The sequence below is a fragment of the Eptesicus fuscus genome, chromosome 6 (assembly GCF_027574615.1).
Source record: "Eptesicus fuscus isolate TK198812 chromosome 6, DD_ASM_mEF_20220401, whole genome shotgun sequence".
Lineage (NCBI taxonomy): Eukaryota > Metazoa > Chordata > Mammalia > Chiroptera > Vespertilionidae > Eptesicus > Eptesicus fuscus.
In genome coordinates this window covers 52,126,669-52,151,170 of record NC_072478.1, presented here as the reverse complement: position 1 = coordinate 52,151,170, position 24,502 = coordinate 52,126,669, and the positions used below count along the sequence as shown (strand labels likewise).

The 24,502-nt window shown below is 37.4% G+C and overlaps 1 protein-coding gene across 1 annotated transcript in view; it reads right to left on the bottom strand.

Annotated features, from left to right (window-relative positions):
* LRBA (LPS responsive beige-like anchor protein) overlaps nucleotides 1-24,502 on the bottom strand; it is a 564,845-nt gene that overhangs the window by 413,543 nt on the left and 126,800 nt on the right. Inside the window, exons 28-30 of the mRNA XM_054717692.1 lie at nucleotides 22,062-22,221; nucleotides 17,949-18,396; nucleotides 10,175-10,308 (exon numbers count right to left, since the gene is read on the bottom strand). Coding sequence (XP_054573667.1) covers nucleotides 10,175-10,308; nucleotides 17,949-18,396; nucleotides 22,062-22,221 — 742 coding nt within the window. The remainder of the gene's footprint in view (nucleotides 1-10,174; nucleotides 10,309-17,948; nucleotides 18,397-22,061; nucleotides 22,222-24,502) is intronic.

Here is a 24,502-nt window from a genome sequence, read left to right as displayed (position 1 = left end):
GGACGATGCTCTAACCCCATGGTCAGCAAACTGCGGCTCGCGAGCCACATGCGGCTCTTTGGCCCCTTGAGTGTGGCTCTTCCACAAAATGCCACGGCCTGGGCGAGTCTATTTTGAAGAAGTGGCGTTAGAAGAAGTTTAAAAAATTTGGCTCTCAAAAGAAATTTCAATTGTACTGTTGATATTTGGCTCTGTTGATTAATGAGTTTGCCAACCACTGCTCTAATCAACTTAGCCACACTAAAAAGGTTTACAGTTTTTTTATCCACTCATCTACTTATGGGCACGTGGGTTGCTTCCAGGTCTTAGCTATTGCAAATAATGCTGCAATGAACATAGGATTGCATATATTCTTTCAAATTAATGTTTCAGGTTTTTTTGGATATATTCCCAGAAGTGGGATCGCTAGGTCATAAGGCAATTCAATTTTTAATATTTTGAGGTAACTCCTCACTCTTTTCCACAGTGGCTGCATCAGCTTGCATTCCCACCAACAGTGTATGAGGGTTCACTTTTCTCCACATCCTCACCAACACTTGTTTTTTGATTTATTGATGATAGCCATTCTGGTAGGTGTGAGTTGATATCTCATTGTGGTTTTAATTTGCATCTCTCTGATGATTACTGGCATTGAACATTTTTTCATTTATTTATTGGCCTTCTATATGCCATCTTTGGAGAAATGTCTATTCCAGTCCTTTGCCCATTTCTTAATTGGGTTGCTTATCTTCTTGGTGTTGAGCTGTATATGTTCTGTATATATTTTGGAAATTAACCCCTTATCAAATTATCATTGGCAAATATGTTCTCTCATCCAGTGGGTTCCCTTTTCATTTTGTTGATGGTATGTTAAAAAATATGTCATAAGGATAGAGAAGCCAGCTTGAAGGGACTCCCACTGACTAAGCTGCAGATAATTTGAGCATCAAAATAATAGAGTAACTGATTATAACCCATCCAACAAAATAGGAATCCATAAGGCCATATTGATATGATAAATTAATAATCAGAGGAACAGAATACTTAATAATTTCAAAGTACCTTTCCATTTTATACACTTATAAAATGGAAAAAGTAACTTTATAATATAGAAAGTACCTTACAGCTATACTTATATCAAGTGATGAAAAGTGGTCATCATCGGTAATGTTACTAATCAAAACTATACACCATGCAATTAGATTTTCTTTCCTTATCTGTTCCATAATATTTCTACTAAAGAAGTATAATCTGTTCCTAATTATAAGAAATATATCAGACCAACTCAAATTCAGGAACATTAATTCCAGTTGTTTCCAATTTTGGGCCATATTAACAAATGTTTTGTATGTGCTTACATAAATCTATGTGCATTCCTTTATTTTCTAACTTACTAGAAATCAATAAACACACTTTAAATGCTGATAAACACTGCCAATTTGCCCTGAAGGAAGAATAAACTATTTCCACTTCTTTGATTACTAGTTAAATTGAATTTATTCTCTCAATTTACTGGAAACAAAACAGGAAACATAAATGAATATTCTGTTGAAAAGTCTAGAAACTGCAAAGCAAAGATCAATCCTAAATTTGACCAACATAAAAAGTGGATTTCTAATAATTTCATGTATCAGATCACTATAAAAGTAAACATAGCTATAAATATTAGCCACTGTCCTCTACAAGAAAAGCCTATCACTACCTCACACCACTCCCACAATTTCCTCAGGTTCAATTCAATTTCATCTGTGCATTATTATTCTACTTGCTCTTTTAGTTAGCTAACGCAAAGAAAGTTCATTCTGGGTATAAACAGACACAGTCAGCTCTGATAAGGGGTTCTGTAGATTTAACTGATTATTAAACAACAAGGATCTGGGACAACTTGACCTTCCTTGAAGCATGCTTAGTCCTCAGGCAGACCTTGATTAATAATCAGCAGCTCTGATTACCAGGTCTCAGGAAACAGCAGAATCCAGAAATCTGGGCTGTTTGATGCCCCACAGGCTTGGTTCCTTTGGGGAGAGGGCATGGCAGCAATCTTCCACAATTACCCTCTGGATAATTACTAAGCCAATCTCCTAGAGTGAGCATATTCCTACAAGATGAATTTACCCACAGTGAATCTCTTTTCCACAACACATTTCCTTCTCCTTCCCTTGATAATCAGTGTTCACTCTTCTTTTTACAGGGCTTTTTGTTTATTGCTGTCCTTCGTCCCATTTTCACCATCCTGCTCAATTGAGAGCTAATTGTACCTACAATTCTAACAAACTGAATAGAATCTATCCTAATGCATAGGATTAATTTTTAAATGAAGTTAAAGTATACATTTATTCATACTGACAATTTTTTAATGTGCATTTATCAATTCCCATTTCATCAGCAATAGATTTCTATTTTTGCATTTTTCACAATAAAATTTCAAAGTAGTGGGCAAAACAAGGTGAAGTTGAAAATTTTTTTCACTCTTCAGTGTCGGGCATTTACAAGAGTCAGGTCCAATCCTATTTCTACACAACACTCAGTAAAGTACTTCAGAGACCAAATAGCTTTATTACACCTGCAATTTCCTAAATTGATGACACCTGCAATTTCCTAAATTATTGACAGCAAGAGGATCACTGAACCATGGTTGGCCACTGACTTCTATTACAAATGATTAATTAAACATATCTGAGCTTTATTTTTCTTATCAGTGGTAATTCTTAAAGACCATGTTTACTTAGATATCAGACATTTTCTCTAAAAGAACTGGTAGCTTTTCTTAAACTTATCTAAAATTGATAAAAAAGGAACACATAAGATCCCGTTTACTTAAAGGTAGAGATAGAAGTAATAAATCTCAAAAAAGTGTTTGTATGAGGCTTTAGGCTGTATATGTAAAACAAAATTAGCTTTTACAATGCTAATTGACCCTAATTTTAATGAGTTGAAATGCATACTAAAAATATGAAAAAGACAAAGAACAATGGTGTCTCTAAATAAAAAAATAACAAAAGCTACCCTAAATTTAATGTCAATTTTCAAACCTAATAGAAATTACAGCAGTAAGGGATTTTTACAAAGTGTTTTTTAATCATAAGAAACACTTTACTAACAAAGATAAATATATCATCTACCAATAGTTATAAGAAAAAAAAAATCACATGAAAAAATAAACTAAATAGATCAGTAATTTCATACCAAGTTGTACTTCATTCCTGCCAGATAAAAAAAATGTAATTTCCAAATACCTTCTGCATATTATCAACTGAGATAAAAATAAAAACAATAAATTTTTTGTGTTAATTTAACATTAAAATTTTTCAATAAATGATCACATATGTAAATGCAGAAGCTACTTCCAGCATGTGGAATGATACCAACTTATCTTTTCCTTATCCTTACACTGATAAACTGGCTCCTTCACACTAACAGTTTTCCAGACATTCAAAAGGACAAAAAGGAAAACGCAAATAGGTCATCTGTCTAACATTTATCCAGAGAAGAACCAGCCGATTGTTTATTCAAGGTCCTTAAGGATCTAAATAAATAAGGTCCTTTGTAATAAAGTACCATTAAAACAAATGTCAATATTTAATTACTAAATATTGTATTTTTAATTTTCCCATAGTCTCTCTTTTTCACTCTCTCTCCCCACCCATTCTAAGCCAGTTCAGGGAGGGAAGAGGCTCTATGCCCACTAAAAACTCTTCATTAAAGAAACAAAAAAATTTTTACTGAATGAGTAGATAAGCCTCTAGGGTCAAATCTTATATAAGACAAGGAATCAAATATTTTCTTTCAACATTAAATGTAAATGTACTAATATATGCATGCCCTAATATTCTATTAAGTAGTAAAATTATTAAATTTTTCAAATTAGCAAAACCCCGGCATTTAAATTACTAAAGAACAGTCTATTTAGTTCCTTTATTAGGTTAGCTTTAATTTTGTTTTTTTTTGTTTGCTTGTTTTTTGTTTTTTTCACCAACTAATTCAAGTGTCTGCTTTATTTGTTAGCAAATAACAAATGGGGAGATAATTCCACTTTATCTGTTTATAAGAAGATATTTATTAAACAATTCTCCATGGGCCTCTTATGTTTCTGTATGTCTTGCAAGTGTAGTACTGACTGCCTTTACTCTGGAATATATATTTTTTTGCTGGATAATATTTTTTTATTTGTTTATTGTCTAAAGTTTTACATATGTCTCCTTTTTCCCTGATTTACCGTCCTCCTTCCCCCAGCCATTACCACCCTAGGCAAGTCCCCACTGCCCGTGTGTCTGTGTCCATTGGTTATGCTAATACGCATGCATACAAGTCCTTTGGTTGCTCTCTAACCCCCCCCCCCACCTCCCCTGCCATTTGTCTTTGGACCTATGCTTGTTCATCAAATGATGTTGATCATTATATCCCACATATGAGTGACATCATGTGATATTTGTTTTAATGATTGATGCTTTGCATCACTGTAGAAAACCATCATAGCATATTTGAAAAAAAAAAGAATAACAGCATCTTAATATGTATTGCATTCTAGGAAATTAAAACTTTGCTGATGAGTAACTTTAAAATATCCAGATTTTGGTATATGTACTGAAACTGTCTTCTCTTTTAGTTTTCTTTAAAATATGCATATAATAAAAATACAAACAAAAATAACATCATGCATATATACAAAGGTATACCTTATCCTCTGATAACTATCTCTTACCACTAATTAAGGCAAATTTGCCATTTTATTATTAGATTATACTTTTTTCTAATAAAATGCTACAGAAGCTAAGGAATATTATTCAAAATGAAATGTTAAATTTGTATGGTATTTATATATTAACCACAGTTTTAATAATATAAACTATTTTAAAATATAAATATACAAATTCTCGATTTTTTAGCATTATAAAATTATTTGGGTGAGAATTTTTGACCTCACATAAAGTTGAAAAGCTCTAAATCTTTTTCTGGAATCCATGACTAACTAGTCCTGGTTTCTCTTTAATTGTACCACTTGTAAATTTTAGAAATCAAATTTTGATATCAAAATTTCAAAATAATTTCAACTTTTCTGCTACAAAACTCATATTTTATATTTTGTATTCACATGGTTTCTTCCAAGTAAATTCCCATTTTTGCTAATGCACCCTGTACTTTCAGCATATTTTGTACTAATCCATTACTGAATTTGAGCAGTTCATTTTTTGTTGCTACTCACTCAGAACTGAAGTCAAGTTCCACAGAGACGGGTATTAACTGTGTTTTCACATAGAGAAAATAACCAAGATCAAACCAAGACTAATAATTAACTTATTCAGATCTGCAAGAATAAACTTCCCAGCTCAGCATGCAATTACAACAACCAATTCATCTACAAATCTTTTATTCCCAAACCCTGCCTGAACAAGAAGAAAAAAAATCAATTTCAGCATAGTCTATTTTTTAATGGGAAAATAACTTAAATCAAAAGACCCACCAAAAAAACACACAAATCTATGAGTAAAAAATACTGAAGGCAGACAGGTAACTTTATCTGTGGGGTGTGGATTCCATGTGAACAGAAAACAGGGTACAAAGGCAAGTAAAAGCATTTAAAGAGGGGGCAGGAGAGTAAGAAGTAAGACGACTGAAAACCAGACTCGGTTAGAATTTTCTTATCAAGACAGCAATTAGTGGAATCTATAGTAATAAAAGGGTAATATGCAAATTGGTTGGGACGCCCTCACACAATGACCGAACAGCAGGCTGTGTGGGGCGACCAGGCTAGAAGTGGGGGCAGTGAGGAGCAACCAAACGACCGAACAGCAGGCTGAGTGGGGTGACCAGGCCGGCGGGGGGGCAGTTATGGGTGATCAGACCAGCAGGCAGAGGCAGTTAGGAGTGATCAGGCCAGCAAAGGGGGGAGGCAGTTAGAGGCGATCAGGACGGCAGGGGAGGGCAGTTAGGAGCAATCAGGACAGCAGGCAGAGGTGGTTAGGGGTGATCAGGCCGGCGGGGTGTGGGGGGTAGAGGCAGTTAGGGGAGACCAGGCCGGCAGGGGGGTAGTTACGGGTGATCAGGCCGGCAGGCAGAGGCAGTTAGGGGTGATCAGACTGGCAGGCAGAGGCTGTTAGGGCAATCAGGCAGGCAGCCAGGTGAGCAGTTAGAGAGCCAGCAGTCCCGGGTTGTGAGAGGGATGTCTCACTGCCAGTTTAGGCCCGATCCCCGGGATTGGGCCTAAACTGGCAGTCAGACAAACCCCAATGGGTCCAGGATTGGAGAGGATACAGGCTGGGCTGAGGGGATTCCCCCCCGATTGCACAAATTTCATGCACTGGGCCTCTAGTGGAATATAAGTGATGAACTAAAATAGAGAAACCATATAACAGTGACAATAAGAGCATACTTGAGAAAAAGGAAGGGAAGAATCAGGCATGGAAACCAAACAAATTATAAAAATAAAGACTATCATCACAAAGAACATTTGGAATGACTTAAAAAAGAAATGAATTATTTTTAAACATATGAAGGGGGCTAGGAAGGAAAAGGAAAGAGCTAAAAATTCTAGTCCAAAATGGAAAAACCTGGAAACTATTTAAGAAACATCACCACCAAGAATTATACAAAGTTTTAATAATGGGGGTGAGATACATTATGATCTAGATGCAGTTTTTGTGGGGTTTTGCTAATAAATGCAAGAGTTTCCAAGATAGAAAATTATTTTGTAACTAGAGGCCTGGTGCGGGATATGAAGGGAGGTCCCTCAGCCCGGCCTGCAACCCACGGGGGATGTCCGACTGCCGGTTTAGGCCCGTCCAACTGCCGGTTTAGGACATCCCTCTCGCAATCCAGGACCGCTGGCTTCTAACCGCTTGCCTGATAGCCCCTAACCACTCACCTGCCTGCCTCATCGCCCGTAACCACTCTGCCTGCCTGACTGATCACCCCTAATTGCTCGCCTGCCTGCCTGATTGCCCCTAACTGCCTCTGCCTCGGCCCCCGCCCGCTGCGGCCCCTGCCACCGCAGCTTCTTCAGGAAGGTTGTCCAGAAGGTCGTTATGCTGTCCGGTCTAATTAGCATATTACACTTTTATTATTATACATTCTGCATACCTTGAGGATGAGTATATAATAGAGTAGGGCAAAAGTAGGTTTATAGTTGTGAGTTCACCAAACACAGTTTATTCTTGTATTATTAATTATTAATTATTGTATTGTTTTCCATATGAACAACTGTAAACCTACTTTTTTCCCCACCCTGCACTATATGGATTTGCTGGAAAAAAATACAATGACTTCAGAAAGAAATTTATTATACTGTATATCAAATACTATCCATATATCTCAGCTTTCCTTCTGTTTCTTATCTTTCCTGAAAACTGCATGATTTAAGTTTTAAAAAATATATTTAAAAGTGATTAGAGAATCATATTATTTTGCCCCATAAACTGAAATTAAAGGGCAGTGTAGTCAAAATAAGGTAACATATTTCACTCAGTGTACTGTGAACCTCTGAACTTTAGAAATTCACTATTACTGAATTTAAAAGATGGCATACAGTTTCATAGATATTACTAACTTCTGCCTTTTTCCCAAAGGGGACTGGTCCAGAGAAATCAAGTTCATTTTTTTAAATGGCTTTGGATGGGGGTTGAAAAACAGAAATGTGCATAACCAGATGAAAACAAATTACCAAATTGTTTCTCCTCCAAAGTAAAAAAAGAAGTGTCCCAGTGTAATGGGACAATAAGAAATAAGAATAATCTGATTATTCTACACTTACTTTCCTTTATATTTTTTCACTAAGACAATGATGAAGAAAAGTAACAAATCTACCATACTATTGTAAAATGTTAGTAACAGGAGAATGGGAAGGGCGTAGGGTACAGAAGTTATATGGGAACTTGGTACTTTCCACACAAGTTAGGAGCAAAACTCTGAGCCCTACCTGGTTTGGCTCAGTGGATAGAGCATCAGCCGGCGGAGTGAAGGGTCCCGGGTTCAATTCCAGTTAAGGGCACATTCCTGGGTTGCTGGCTCGATCCCCAGTGGAGTGCAGGGGGCAGCCAATCAATGATTCTCTCTCATCATTGATGTTTCTATCTCTCTCTTCCTCTCCCTTCCTCTCTAAAATCAATTTTAAAAATATATACAAAAAAAACACCTCTCTGAGATACACTATTTTATCAAATACTAAAGGCCTGGTGCACGAGATTCGTGCATTGGGGGGTGGGGGGGAGAGAAGGGCCTCAGCTCAGCCTGCACCCTCTCACAGTCTAGGACCCCTTAGGGGATGCCAAGGGGATCGGGCCTAAGCAGCAGTAAGACATCCCTCTCGTAGTCTGGGACCACTCGCTCCTTACCACCCGCCTGCAGCGGAGGCGGGAGAGGCTCCCACCACCCCTGCTGTGCTTGCCAGCCATGAGCCTGGCTTCTGGCTGAGTGGCGTTCCCCCTGTGGGAGCGCACTGACCACCAGGGGAAGCTCCTACGTTGAGCGTCTTCGCCCTGGTGGTCAGTGCGCGTCATAGTGAACGGTCATTCTGCTGTTCGGTTGATTTGTATATTATGCTTTTATTATATAGGATACTATTTATATAGCAAACATACTATTTTTCTAGAACAGGTAAAACAGCAGATAGGAGGTCTGAGATGTCCAAAAAGATGAACTAAAAACATTTTTTGTGTGATTTCAATGTAATCCATCTAGTTATTCCTTCAAGATTTATTTTTTATTAATCTCATTCTAGAGTACCAAGAATGAATTCTTTTAGTGGTATATAATCTAGTTGTTAATTTATTTTATTTTTGTAATGATTGATTTTAAAAAGACAAGAGAGAGAGAGAAAGAGAGAAACACTAATTTGTTGGTCTACTTATTTATGCATTCATTGTTTGATTCTTATATGTGCCCTGACTGGGGATGGAACTGGCAACCTTGGTGTATTGGGACAATGCTCTAACCCAGTGGTCGGCAAACTCATTAGTCAACAGAGCCAAATATCAACAGTACAACAATTGAAATTTCTTTTGAGAGCCAAATTTTTTAAACTTAAACTTCTTCTAATGCCACTTCTTCAAAATAGACTCACACAGGCCGTGGTATTTTGTGGAAGAGCCACACTCAAGGGGCCAAAGAGCCGCATGTGGCTCGCGAGCCGCAGTTTGCCGACCACGGCTCTAACCAACTAAGTTACCCAGTCAGTGCTTAATTTTCTTTTTCATGAAACAGCACAACATTTAGAATACTATTAATTATATAAAATAATATCATCTTTGTCCTAACATTTTAGTATCACATTGTTTTCAAGTTTACCTGGTATTATCACTAAGCTTCCAGTCAACATCTAGGGATTTAAGACCTTACACCCATATATATGCACCAAAAGGCTTTTATACTTGGTAGAAATATAGAAAAAGAGATAGGCAAAAATCCAATTTGAGTGGTGAGCACACAATGCAATATACAGACGTTGTATCACAGAATTGTATACTTGAATTTTAACAACCAATGTCACCAAATAATTTTATTTTATTTTTTAAACTGCAGTAGGCCCTAGCCAGTTTTGCTCAGTGGAAAGAGCATTGGCCTGCGGACTGAAGGGTCCGCGGTTCAATTCTGGTCAAGGGCAAATGCCTGCATTTCAGGCTCGATCCTCAGTAAGGAGCATGCAGGAGGCAGCCGATCAATGATTCTCTATCTCTCGCTCATGTTTCTATTTCTCTCTCCCTCTCCCTTCCTCTCTGAAATCAATAAAAATATATTTAAAAAAATAAAAAATAGTAAGTGCAGTAGGAGTTATTAAGCTACTGTAACTAATGCCAGAATGATGCTATGCTTCAGGCAAGCATTCCAAGTCTCTAGTTCAGAAAAATATTGAAGAAAAAAATAAACATTTGATAACTGATAACCAAATTAAAAGACCATGTCACCAAAACTTTCTTATATAAACCACTATCTGTACAAATCTTCTCAGGTGCAGGAGACAGAAAAGAGTATTTTAGAGGAGCAGCATCCAATTTGTCATACACTGTGGAGAAAATACTGAAATCATTGATTTAACTCATTTGTTATTACTCAAATGTATTCAGAAATTTATTAAATGAGCAACAGTATAAAAGCATGATGATTTATAACATGTCTAACAAAATTTCTTAACTTTATCAAAAATCCTAAGCTTTGCTAAAATGGGATCTAAAACATTTTTTGTTGAAATCACTGATAAACTCACCAGGAGATTCTCCTCCCATATCTGGGGCTTGGGCAGAATCTACTGAAGAAACCACACTGACAGCATTGGTAGTTACATTTGTAGGAAGAGTGGAAGGTAAGACTGATGATTTTTTTGTTGCAATGATGACACTTCTGTAATAAAAAAGGAAATAGATTTTAAAATACAGAAGATTAACCTACATTTATCACATAAATTTGAAATAGAAAATAGGAAACTAACTGCTTTTTCTAATTTTTTCTGTATCTCTATTTTGACATACAATTTAGAATACTCTCTCAATAAGAAACCTCTTCAATGGTGTTCACATTTATTGCATATCAATTTTTTTAGAATCAGGACAATATTCTATAGAAATATGATAATTTATTTTAACATTTAAACTTATATTTACTATATAACATTCTTTACATTTAGGATCGTCTTTGATTATCTAACTTAAATAAAATATAACAAAAGATGGATAAAAAAGGACTTTTACCACTCAAGTGGAAAAGTAATTAACTTTTTCTTAACCTCAGAATCGAAGCAGAAAGCTCAACATGCTTCAACAAGGATCTTAAAGCACCAGTAGGTGCTTTTGAAATCATAAAAACTTAAAATTTTATAAGGTTAAAAAATGAAGATAAAAAATATATCTAACATCTATACAACCCAATTTTTAAATCCAAGACTGTCTTTAGATAATATATAGACAATAAAAGATGTAAATGCTAGATGCAAAAATATCAAATAATCAAATTTGCTCACCTTGTATATTATTCAAACACAGGTATTTATGATATACAAATTTCAATTAAAGTGTAATACTTTATACCAAAATAATAACTAAAAGGCCTTATTAAACATAACTTAAAAGGCATTTTTAATTGAAGTTAGCTCCATAAACATGCAAAAACCCAGTTAATGAGGTAAAGAGGACAGCTGATATATAATGCACTCCCACAGCAGTGCTTACTTTTAATTACCTGGTGTTAACCATAAGCCTAAAGTCTTCAACATTCAATTTATTTAATCACATCTTTTGTTGACAATATTGCAAGCTTCAAGTATTCCCTTAACAGCTTTAAAGTATTCAGTTTCTAAATAAAGTTACTTAGATACTTATTCCCAATAAATTCAAAAGTGGTAATTTCTAATTCCAGTACTTTAAAAACACATTTTGTTTTTGTTGTTATATCAAAAAGAGATAATATAAAGTGAAATAGGTTTCGTTTTACTTCAGTGCCTATCATGTGACAGCAAACACTGTTGCCAATTAAATCAAGTTCTCTGGTGCTAGGCATGGCTTATTCAATGTACTTGGAGGTAGCTGGTGTCACATCATTATAAGGGTGACTGCCAATGTTAACTATACACTAAAAAATAGAAGCAACAGCCACCTGAGCCCTCAATCCAAAATGGTGTGCTTAAATCATGGTAGCTTATATCAGATGAAGATTATTGACTTTAGGGGGAGTAAACATGACCCTTGTGTGTGTGCGCATGTGTGTGTACATGTGTGCTGGTGTAAATTCAGAAAACAATACACAATCTAATTTGCACATTTGCTACTCTAAGCAGAAATGTATTGTTTAAGAAAACCTCTAACCTATTCCCTAGCAACCTATTTTTGGGGGAGGAGAAGAAGAGAAATACGGACAATTTACTTCCACATTCACTCACAAAACAAAGAACCAGCAATATCTAGTTTACTCATACAACAGGTAAGTAATGATAGGAGCAATAGAAAATATTGTGAAATAATTTTTATATAATTGAATTTAAGACATAAACCTACCCTATGTGCACCAGCAATTCCCCTTAGGAACTTCCTCAAGATAACTTATGTCCACAAAAAATATGCACAAAATGTTCAAAAAGGCTTTATTATTAACAATCAAAAACTGCAATAGCTCAGATTCCTTCAAACAGGAAAAAATGCATAAAAATATGGTGGTATGCTAATACAATGGAACAATACTCAGCAATAAGAAACTGATGATAAACATAGCATGGGTGAACCTCAAAAGCGTTAAGTGAAGGAAGCCTTAAACTGAAGAATGCCAACTTTGTTTATATTTCCTTTTACATGAAGTTCTAGAAAAGGCAGAACTAATCTATGGCAGAAAAAAAAATCAGAGTAATAACTGCCTTGGAGGAATGGGGACAAGCACTGGCAGGAAAGATGCAAAAGGGAGCTTCCAAGACTCATCTAGATTGGGGAGTTGAGTTAACACAGGAGTATAAACCTCATCAAATGGTAGTACACTTAAAATTTTTGCCTTTCATTGTATGCACATTTTACCTTAAAAAACTGTGTTGATCTCTAAGTAGAGATCTGCATGTTAAAATGTTTGATTGAGGGCGAACTGATGTCTGCAACTTACTTTGAAATGCATCAAAAAATAAGATTAACTGATGAGTAGAAGGATGGCTATATGGAGAATTATATGATGAAGCAAATAACGTTAAAAGCTAATTACAGAATCTCAGTGATGGGCCTGTGGGTATTCACTGTACAATTCTTTCAATTTCTTTATATGTTTGAACATTTTTATAATAAAATGTTGGAAAACGGGTGACAGAAAAAAATGTACTATACATGTTCCATAATATGCACAATCTCTATTTGTCCAAGATGATATGATTAAAGATAACAAGAGATCACTTCAATAAATTCAATGAAACTTTAAAAAAAATAATAAAAATATTTTAAAATAAAATTATTATTAAAAATGTAAATAAAGGTAACAAAAAAATTTGACCTCATCTCCAATCCTTGAAACTACTAACATTAATAATACTTTCAATCACAATTAATACCTATTCTTTATGCCAGTTCAGTAAATACTGATTGTGCAAGATCTTCCATATGTTCTCATTCCTGACACATCTGAAGTGTGGCTTCATACACGGACTGACATTTAAGCCAGCATTCCTCACATGCTTCTGCATTATGCTGTTGTGGTTCCAGAGCATGTGCATTACTTCACAATGCCCACCCTTTGTATATGCTATTCCTCTGCCAATATGCCTTCCTCTTAGTCCTATTTACCAGCAAGCTTCCTTCTCACCTTTCAAAACCTTGCTCAAAGACAAGCCTCCCCAGCCTCTCCAAGTCAAGGTTCATGGTACGTTATTCTTTGTGCCCCCACACAATCATTCTATCCTATCTAATAAAAGCGTAATATGCAAATTGACCATACATCTGCTACACCCACCAGCCACACCTACCAGCCAATCAGGAGCAAGTATGCAAATTAACCCAACCAAGATGGCTGTGGCCATGGAGCAAACAGGAGGCTTGGGTTTCCCTGGCAGAGGAGGAAGCGAAGGTTCCTGCACACCCTGACCAGCCCTGGACTCCACTCAAGGCTACAAAGTTTCAATTATAGAAGATAAATAAATCCCAACAAAAATGGCTGCGGCCACAGAGCGAGCAGGAGGCTTGGGTTTCCCCGGCAATGGAGGAAGCTAAGCTTCCTGCACACCCTGGCCAGCCCAGACCTCAGCTCAAGGCTACAAAGTTTCAATTATAAAAGATAAATAATTCCCAGATCTGAGGGCCTCTGCTTGGGTCGCTGGGGGGCATGACCAACCTGCCCCATGCCCCAAGGGAACCCCCACCCTGATCCAGGACACCTTTCAGGGCAAACCAGCTGGCCTCCACCCATACAGCAGGCCTCTATCCTATCTAATAAAAGAGTAATATGCAAATTGACCATCACTCCAACACACAAGATGGCTGCCCCCATGTGGACACAAGATGGCCAGCAGTGGAGGGCAGATGGGAGGGACCAGGCCTGCAAGGGAGGGCAGTTGGGGGCGATCAAGCCTGCAGGGGAGGACAGTTACGGGCGACCAGGCTGGCAGAGAAGGGAAGTTGGGGGCGACTGGGCCTGCAGAGAAGGGCAGTTGGGGGGACCCAGGCCTGCAGGGGAGAGCAGTTGGGGGTGTCCAGGCCTGCAGGGGAGGGCAGTTCGGAGCAATCAGGCTGGCAGGGGAGCAGTTAGGCATCAATCAGGCTGGCAGGGGAGTGGTTAGGGGATGATCAGGCTGGCAGGCAGAAGCGGTTAGGGGCAATCAGGAAGGCAGGCAGGCGAGCAGTTGGGAGCCAGCAGCCCTGGATTGTGAGAGGGATGTCCGACTGTCCGTTTAGGCCCAATCCTACTTGGGTCGGGCCTAAATCGGCAGTTGGACATCCCTTGAGGAGTCCCAGATTGGAGAGTGTGCAGGCTGGGCTGAGGGACACACACACACACCCATGCACGAATTTCATGCACCGGGCCTCTAGTATAATATAAACTTATAAATTATTAATAGCTATGATTAAGCACAGACATATGCCAAGAATTATTACTCAATTCTCAAAACAAGCCTAACATACATATTACTCCCATTTAAAAATTAAAAAGTAAAGGTCAGAAAGGTAAAATAACGTATCAAATTAAACAGCAGAAATGATCTACAATTCATGGTTTGTCTAAACAAAGGCCTCTAATTTGAACTGTTTCCTCATAATAGACCGTTTTTAGTGTTACTGAGCTATAACTTACATACCACACGATTCACTAATTTAAAGTGTACAAATAAATGGTTTTTAGTATGTTCACAGAGTTGTGCAACCATCCCACAATATTAACATTTAAACATAATTCTACATTCTAATCATTTATAAGCAATAATAATACAGTTTTCCAAAATATAAAACTATGTATGTACTTTTACTAACATACAAAAATATATCTGCTCACAAATGGAAAGAGTTGCATTCTCTAGCCCAGCTATGTACTTAATACATAAGAGAAAAATAAAGTTAATCAATTTCCAAATTCACTGACTGATTCGAGTCATTTCTGAGGAAGTAACATAATAATGTTTCAGCTTTAGGCCACTTAAAAACAAAGAAAATTCAAAGTCATAAGAACCCAAATAAAAGGACATTAAGCAGTAGGCAGATTTCACGATACTTTCATTCTCTTTACCATCTACTTTCATTTTTATAAAGTTTCCATGAAAAAGACTAAAACTTTCAACAGATGAGATTTTAAGCTATTATATGTATCACATACATACGTATAAATCTAAACTAGTAAAACATGTCCTTACAGTTTAAAAAAATAATCTAGAAATTTAAATGTACTACTACACAAGTTTAATCATGCAAGGACGAATTATTTCGCATTTTTTTAAAAAGCACCACTTAGCAAAACACAAAGAAAATGCAACATATATCTGACACAACTTTGAGAGCCTATATGCTACACAATATGCAGAGATATTTCTAGCATCATTCTCAAGCTACAGTTTAAGTTTCTATTTAAGAAACAATTTAAAATACAAATAACTCTGAATTTTAAATATGTGCCATCAATTTTAACAAAAAGCACTTCAAACTCCTTGGCAAAATCAATTTGGAAGACAGATATGTCTTTTAGTTATGCAAGTTATTATTCTGAACTTTCAATTAAAAGCCAAATATTAAACTATAAAATTTTACATACTATAGCTTTCTTCTTTACAAACTCACTAACTTTAATGAGTAATACTTGACTATGCTAAGGACATATATAACATATATTCAACCACTCTGTGAGTTAAGTGCCACATTTTATCCCCATCTTAAAGATGAAAAAGGTTCCACACAAAAAGAAATCGCAAACACTGTTGACTTTTTTTTTTACATGAACTAGGAAGACTTTTTTGAAAGTTTCTTTATACTTATTAACAACAGACAAGAAGCACAAGTGTCTTCCAAATCACTAAGGTTCAGAAGTTCCATTTCAGAATCACATCAGTTTCAAATATCATAAACTTTCTCATAAATGCTATTTTATTTAACATGCAAATAGTTCAGTAAAGCAGAAAAGAGCATTTTAAACCAAGCACTTTAGTCCCTAAGGATCTAGTTGAAAAGCCAGACAAGCCCTTGAACTTTATCAAGATAAATCCCTGGCATCCACTAATCACCAGAGAGGATCTTCAAATTAGATAAGAGCAAGAATTTTGGCATGGGAATGAACACAAACACCTTGCCATCCAAAAAGGCCCACAACCTGGCAGCCTTTCAGCAAGGTTCCACTCATGTAGCTGTTACTCTAAATTTTCCAGCTATTGCTTGAGAGTTGATAATTCTTAAGATATGAGGAGAGTTGTGATTTCTGACACAGCATTCCAGAGATAAACACATGATCAGAGGGATGCTTTGAAATTCCCAAAGATATTCCACTGGTCTATAGCTGCATGAAAAGAGTTTTCAAGAGGTGTCTCTTGCTAAGAAAAAGAGGGGGAAACGCAGAGCAGTTGGCTTGCCATCAGACAATATGTTAAATGCATACCAGACATGTAAGTTCCAAATAATATCCTGAAAATTGCTATCACCAAAATCCCTCTTTATTTCAACAAACCCCTTAATATGTATTACTGAAGTATGGTTTCCTAAATACGTCCATAACTACTCACTGAAGGAGTCACTAAAGCATAGTTTAATTTCTACACTATTTAAAAAGAAATACATGCCAAAATAAATGAAATTTGGAACATTTATAAGAAAACAACTTTCTTTACTCATATTAGTAAGATTTATCAAATTTTAAAATCTACTCTTAATCACTTCTGAGCCAAGATTCATGTTTAAACAAATTATAAAATTGAGAATACTTTAAAAACCTGATCATTTACACCTTTTCCAACCATCAAAATATAGCCATTGTTTTTAACAGTTTGATGTATTCTTTTTGAGGCATATGTAATCATATTTATCTATTTGTTTAAAAGATCATAAATTTCAAATTCTGTACACTGCTTTTTTCATTAACAACATATCTTCAATATAATTTTACATCAATACATAGTGTTCTGCTTTCCTCTCTTTAATGGATGCCTAGTATTTACTGTATATAGAAAATAAAACCACCACCAACCCCTCATAGATCAGCAAGTATGTTTTGCATTGCCCAGCCAAATGAGAGGATCTGGAATGAATCCACCATGGTTCAAATCTTAGCTCCACCATTTATTAGCATAAGCACTTAAGAGACTTAATTTCCCTTTGCCTCAGTTTCTTCACCTATAAAGTAAGGATAAAAATAGTATCTATCCACCGAAGAGTCAAGGGGTTGATTCCCAGTTACAGTCAGGTACCTGGGTTGCAGGTTCAATACTCAGGCCCCGTCGGGGCTCGTGCAGACAGCAACCCATCAATATGTCTCTCTCACATCCATGTTCTTCTATTTTTCTCTCTCTCTTTCCTCCTCCTCCCTCCCTCTCCCTTCCACTCTCTCTAAAAATCAATGGATCCCAGCCAGAGTGGCTCAGTAGTTGAGCATCGTTAACCTATAAACCAGGAGGTCACAGTTCAATTCCTGGTCAGGGCCTGGGTTGCGAGTTCTGGTCCTCAGGGTGGGGCGTGCAGGAGGCAGCCGATCAATGATTCTCTCTCATCATTGATGTTTCTCTCTCTCCCTCCCTCTCCCTTCCTCTCTGAAATCAATAAAAATATGTAATAAAAAAGAAAATCAATGGAAAAAATAACCTTGGGTTAAAAAAAAATTATTTAACATATAACTTGACAATGTCATATTGAAATTATTTTTAAATCACTGATAGTTTTGATAAAAATTTGAAATGGTATACAAACCACACAACAAAAATATCCTTGTAATTTTAAAAACTAGTTCAAAACAACTGTTTTTAATGTTGAAGCTAAAAATTTGCATAAATTCCTATTAACCTTTAAATCTTAGCAATTTATAAATACAAGTATACAAAAACCAGAAATTAGTTACAGTACCTGTCAAAAGATCTGAACTGCACAGGTGGTTCAACAGACAGATCACCAAGAGCGCCGAGGCAGGGCGGTGGCAGAAGGGCAGCATCCACTGGGACTCCATCTGCTGGTATGTTAACCAAGCTGCGGAGAATGTCCTTTACGTTGACATTTTTTGAAACTGGAAGTGATGGTGCAGCCTTGTTGTCCATCTCATTTCCTACATCATTTCTGTGGTCCTGAGATTTATTGACTTCTAAAGAAAGAGTGCACAGCACCTCACTGATTGCATCTGGGCCTGCACTGACACTTGGAGGGGCTCCAGGAGAAGCTGCATCCACACTGCTTCCCAAGCCAGCGGCTGTCTCCTCCCCAATGCCTGAGTCCCTCCTCCGAGCAGATGATATGCTTTTGGATTCTTCCACTGATACTGGAGTTAATGGGCTGGATGCTGCTGGTGTGTTTTCTAGATCTTACCCAGAAACAGAAGAAAAGTACAAATTAAAAAAGTTTAGAACCAATTTTAAAAAGGTATATTTCAATCTATAGCCATCTATTATTTTAAATTAAAAAATGTATGGCATGTTCTAAAAGGCAAAAATAAATTACATAATCTATAAAATGTTCTGAGTTATTGTACCTATAATAAAATTAGATGATATAATAAAAAATAATAATAAAAACAATAAAAAAATACCTGAGCAAACCCTCCAAACTGATCATGACATACAATGGATAGCAATGCAAGGTTGAAAGCCATTGGCCTACAAGAAAAGTCCAAACTCCATAAAATAAGGTACAAGGCTCTTCGATAATATAAGTCCACTACAAAGTAAACTTCATCAGGGCAGGGAATTTGTCTTCTCTAACACTTTCTCTCCAGCACCTCTAATAATGCCTGGAAGGCAGTAGGTTGTCAATAAATATTCATCAGATGACTATTCATTTCCAACTTTATCTCCTGCTACTCACGCCATCACATATTATACTTTACAACACCACATTACCTTCAATCTGCTGAACATGGGACAAAGCTTGGGGCTTCCATGCCTTTATACATTGCCATTTCTTTGAACAGTAACCCCAAGACCTCACCTCTATCTCAAACATGGGTTCTTCTAGTTACTCCTCCTGTATGCATGAACAATTCCATGATCCTCAAAATCTAGTTCAACAAGGAGCATCAACTTTTCTCTCTGACTTTTGTTCCCTCCAATCAGGTGCTCACTCCATTCCAACAAAATGATGCATCTTGCCAATGGTTGCCAAAAACCTCCATCCTGCTAACTGGTCAGTTCTCAGTCCTAATAGCACTTGGCAAAGTAGCAGCAACTGATTATTCCCTCCAACTTGACAATACTCTTTCACTTGGCTTACACAACACCTCATTGGTTGTTCCTTCTTAATTTCTTTCACTTCTTCTACCTGATTTCTTAAGTTGGAGGGACTTAGTACTCAGTCCTTAGTCCTCTTCTCTCTCAACAGTTATCTCCTTAATGGTTTCATTCACCCTCAAAGTTTTAAATATCAGAAAACAAAACAAAACAAACAAAACACCTCAGACTATCCTATATAATAAAAGCCTAGTGTCGCACAACATCATCACAAAATGGCCACCACAAGATGGTTGGCAGGGGAGGGCAGTTGTGGGTGATCTGGCCAGCAGGGGAGGGCAGTTGGGAGTGAACAGGCCGGCAAGGGAGGGCAGTTGAGGGCAACCAGGCCAGCAGGGGAGGGCAGTTGGGGGTGATCGGTTTAGCCCCAATCCCTGTGGGACATCCCCCAAGGGGTCCCAGACTGGAGAGGGTACAGGCTGGGCTGAGAGACACCCCCTCCCGTGCATGAATTTCATGCACCAGGCCTCTAGTTACATATAACTGCCTACTCTACATCATCTATGTCTAAAAGCCACCAGTAGGGGAAAACTGAATTAATCTTCCCCCCAACATGTTTCACCTCTAACCTATTCATCTGTACCTTATAATAATTCTTGACTACCTTCCATCTTTCCCATATCCACACCTAATATTTTAACATCCTGTTTTCCCTACCATCAAAATATGACTACTACTCACTAGCTCTACAGCCACCACCCTAGCCTGTCCCTAAACCACCTCTTGCCTGGATTACTGCAACATGCTGATAACTGGTTATGTTACAGTTACATTAATGGTCCTCTTGGCTCATGCCTCCCTTTGAGAAGTCCTTGAATCTGGGCTGGGCCAGACTTATTTAACCAACAGATTGAGGCAGAAGTAGCAATAGACAAGTTCTAATAAGGTTGGGCAGAGGGTACATTCTAGGAGTTCCTGGATATCTCAGTGAGCAATCTAGCTACCTTGGTAAAACAGAAGAGATAGAGGCCCTCTAAATTAATGGAGGGAAACCGAGAAATTTGGCTGAGAACAAGTATCAAGGCCCCAGACATATCCCCAGGTGAGCCATATCAGTCCATCAGCCTCAACTCTTGCAGCCATCCTCACTCAGGCACTAGATTAATGAGTAGAAAAGCTATCTCAGACTTTCCAACCCCATCAAATATCAGCTGTGTCCCCACTGTGTCCTGTCCAAACCAAATTCACAGAATAATGACACAAGACTAAAGAGTTGTGGTTCAGCCCTGACTAGGTAGCTCAGTTGGTTACAGCATCGTCCTGATATGCCAAGGTCACATGTTCAATCCCCGGTCAGGGCACATACAAGAATTAACCAATGGCCCTAACTGGTTTGGCTCAGTGGATAGTGTTGGCCTGCAGACTGAAGGGTCCCAGGTTCGATTCTGGCCAAGAGCACATGCCCGGGTTGCGGGCTAGATCCCCAGTGGGAGGTGTGCATGAGGCAGCCAATCAATAATTCTCTCTCATCATTGATGTTTCTATCTCTCTCCCTCTCCCTTCCTCTCTGAAATCAATAAAAGAAATATATATATTTTTTAAAAGAATTAACCAATGAATGTATAAATAAATAGAACAAAGCGCAAAAAAAAAAATTGTGGTTTAGCCACTAAGCTTCAACGTAATGTGTCACACAGCAGTATATAACTAACACACTGGGTTTTCTTTGCCCTCCGAGGTGTATTCTCAACACAGAAACCTGCATGTGACTTTTAAAAATATAAGTCAATTTTAACTCCTATACTCAAAACCCTCCAATAATTCCCCATCTTCCTTCGAGTAAATATCCACAGCCCATTTCTCCTGTATATATTCCTGATATTTTTCCATTAGTCCTATTTTCTTTTCTTATACATATCACCTTCTAAAATACTATATAATGTATTTACTACATGTACTTATTTTCTATCTCCTCTCACTAGAAGATAAGCTCCATGAGGGAAGACTTTTTTTCCTCTTTTGTTCATGAACATACCAAAGTACCTAGTAGGTACCAAATGAATATTTATTGAATAAATAAAGAGCCTTCATTGGGTGGCAGCTATTCCTATTATTGCAATAATTGCTTCTCTAAACACAGCTAGCAGCTACTTCTATAACTCCAATTATTACAGTTAGTTACCAAATCTGTCTCTGATAAGAGAATGAGTTATTTATTCTTCACAACAAATGCTTACATGAACAAAAATGTCTAATACTTTACTTGCAAAGGATAACATCTTCTCACCTTTTAATCAAATGACTCATTTAAAGAACAGAAATAATCTCTTAATTGCAACTAACTACATGGTACTCAAAATAAAGTAAAATGTTTAGTGATTAATAAAAATAAGCCCTGGCTGGTGTGGCTATTAGAACACCGGCCTACTCACCAGAGGGGGTTCAATTCTCAGTCAAGGGCACATACTTGGTTGCAGATTCGATCCCTGGCTCCAGTCAAGGCACATGCAGAAAGCAACCAATAGATGTGTCTCTCTCTCACATTGATGTATCTCTCTCTCTCTCCCCTCCTTCCTCTCTCCCCCCATCCCTGCCTCCACCTCTTATCTATCGCCCCCCTTCCTCTCTAAAAATCAATGGAAAAAAATATCCTCAGGGAGGATTAACAAACAAACAAAAAAAGTACATGCTCTTACTTTCTATATAAATGGATTTAAATTCTAGAATCAATATTTTAACTACTAAAAGTAGGTAACATTTTATTTGAACTTTGGATACCAGGGAATAAAATATGGAAACTTACCAGGAAGTGATGAAGTCCCAGTTTCACTAACAGTTCCCTTAAATGACTGGCTACGCTTTTCATTCTGAGGTTCCAAAATGTCTCTGTACTTCGAGACCATAAGAACAGAGATAAAGTATACAACAGCCAAGGCTAAAAACTGAGCTTGTTTGCTATCCTCCTGGGGAAAAAGAAAAGTAGGTGATCATGCCACTATTAAATAACGTGTCTTCATTTTATTTTACATGACAATATTTAAATATAAACATGTAAATAAATCTTTTGACATATGCAGAAAATAATAAATTTAACTTAGCAAAAATCAGTCTTTTGGAAAAATGTCCATAAATGAGAGGTTATATGCTTGTGAAATATGAAAAGAGAAAAGTTGGCTCTTTTTTTTTTAAATTAAGTAACTCAATCTGAAGAGATATGTCTCAATATACTTTCTACAATTAATCAAATAGTAATTATCATTATACATGAATAACTATTTTTATTTCTAATCATAAGAATAAAATACATAAAATAGAAAATAAGTTTTCCTAAAAGACAAAACATTAAAAAGAAAAAAAGTGAGATTATCAGATATGTAAAAAGGAATTCTTAAGATTACTTTAGTATAGAAAACCAAGTATCAGAATTGAAAATATAGTGTCTGCAGAAAAGAAAAGGAAAAACTGGATTGACCTCAAAATGAGGTCTAGGCTTCATCCTAAACTCTAGAGTTGACCTACATATCTCTACATCAATAGCCTCTTCATCTGGCCAAAGTCCCCATCTTCAATGGGCTCCTCAGCACATCACTATTTGATAACGTTTCAAAATAAGTTTAAATTTAATTTAAAAGAAAAAAATAAAACTTCCCCATCAAATCCTGAAAATTAAAGTTATTTTGAGCCCAGATGACGTAGCTCAGTGGTTGAGCTTCGACCTATGAACCAGAGGTCATGGTTCAATTCCCGGTCAGGACATGTGCCCGGGTGGCCGATCCCCAGTGGGGGTCTGTGGAGGAGGCAGCCTATCAATGATTCTCTCTGATCATTGATGTTTAAATCTTCCTCTCCCTTCTTCTCTGAAATCAATAAAAATATTTTTTTAAAAGGTATTTTGAGTAGCAGATAAATTTAGGATAAGGAAAACAAAGAACATTGTTGCCTAGGAGAAAAATAAATGAAAATTAATGGTACCAAATAACTAAAAATTAATAACTAGGGTCAAAACTTTTGGACACAATAAATTTCAAGAAAAATAAATGAGATATCAGGCTCTACCTGATGATATCCACTTACAGTACGACATATCTGTAATCTGACAAGAATCTATGGTAATTTTTAGGTTCTACTGTAAGAACTTATTACTCTTGATGGAAAAGGTAAATGAACATTCTTCCTTTTATATTAACCATCCCTTTTCTCGGGATACTCCTGTGTTCCTCTGCCACACAATCCTGTCATCTATACTCAGAAAAGCCTAGGTGGTCCTTGCACCCTTGTGCGATGCCGCCACAAGATGGCCGCCACAAGATGGCTACACGCACGCACAGCACAGGCAGGGCCTGGCGGCCGCTCCACACAGTGAAGTCTGGGGGTCCCATGGCTCCATGCAGCATGGAGGAGGCTGGTCCTGGCGTCTCCACCGCCTCGCGTGGAGGAGGCAGGTCCCAGTTGAAGAGGCGGGTCACAGCAAGGCAGGGCAATTGTGGGCGATCAGGCCAGCAGGGGAATAGTTAGGCATCAATCAGGCTGGCAGGGGAGCGGTTAGGGGGCAATCAGGCTGGCAAGTAGGCAAGCGGTTAGGAGCCAGTGGTCCAGGATTGTGAGAAGGATGTCCAACTGCTGGTTTAGGCCCGATCCCACCCACAGGGATCGGGCCTAAACCAGCAGTCGGACATTCCCCGAGGGGTCCCAGATTGGAGAGGGTGCAGGCCAGGCTGAGGAACACCCTTCCCCCACCCCCCACCCCCCTGTGTACGAATTTTGTGCACCGGGCCTCTAGTCTATTATAATAATGACTGTTATTGATATCAACATTTAAAAGGCAGACAAACAACTTAGTTAGTCTTAACTTCTTAATCTCTTCTAATTTATTTAAGTCTATCTGCATCCTCATTTAGCCCATTAATATGTTTATTGTTTACTAACTAAACCCATGCAATAAACTGTAGCTATCATTTATTGACTACTCACTGTAAGCCAGCCACTATGCTATACTTCATATACATTCCTTTACCCCTTAGAACAAGATAAGGACTAGAGAAGTTAAGTAATTTACCTAAGGCCATACAGTAAGTGAAAAAGCAAATGTGAACTCAGATTAGAGTGACTAAATATGTTAGTTCTTAACCTCGGGGCAGTAATTTCTTTATATTCCCAATCTTAAATCATTTCCTTTTCCATCAAAGTACACTTTGGCTAGACGAGGCTCTGAGATAAGGTTTGGGAAATAGAAACTTTTCTCTT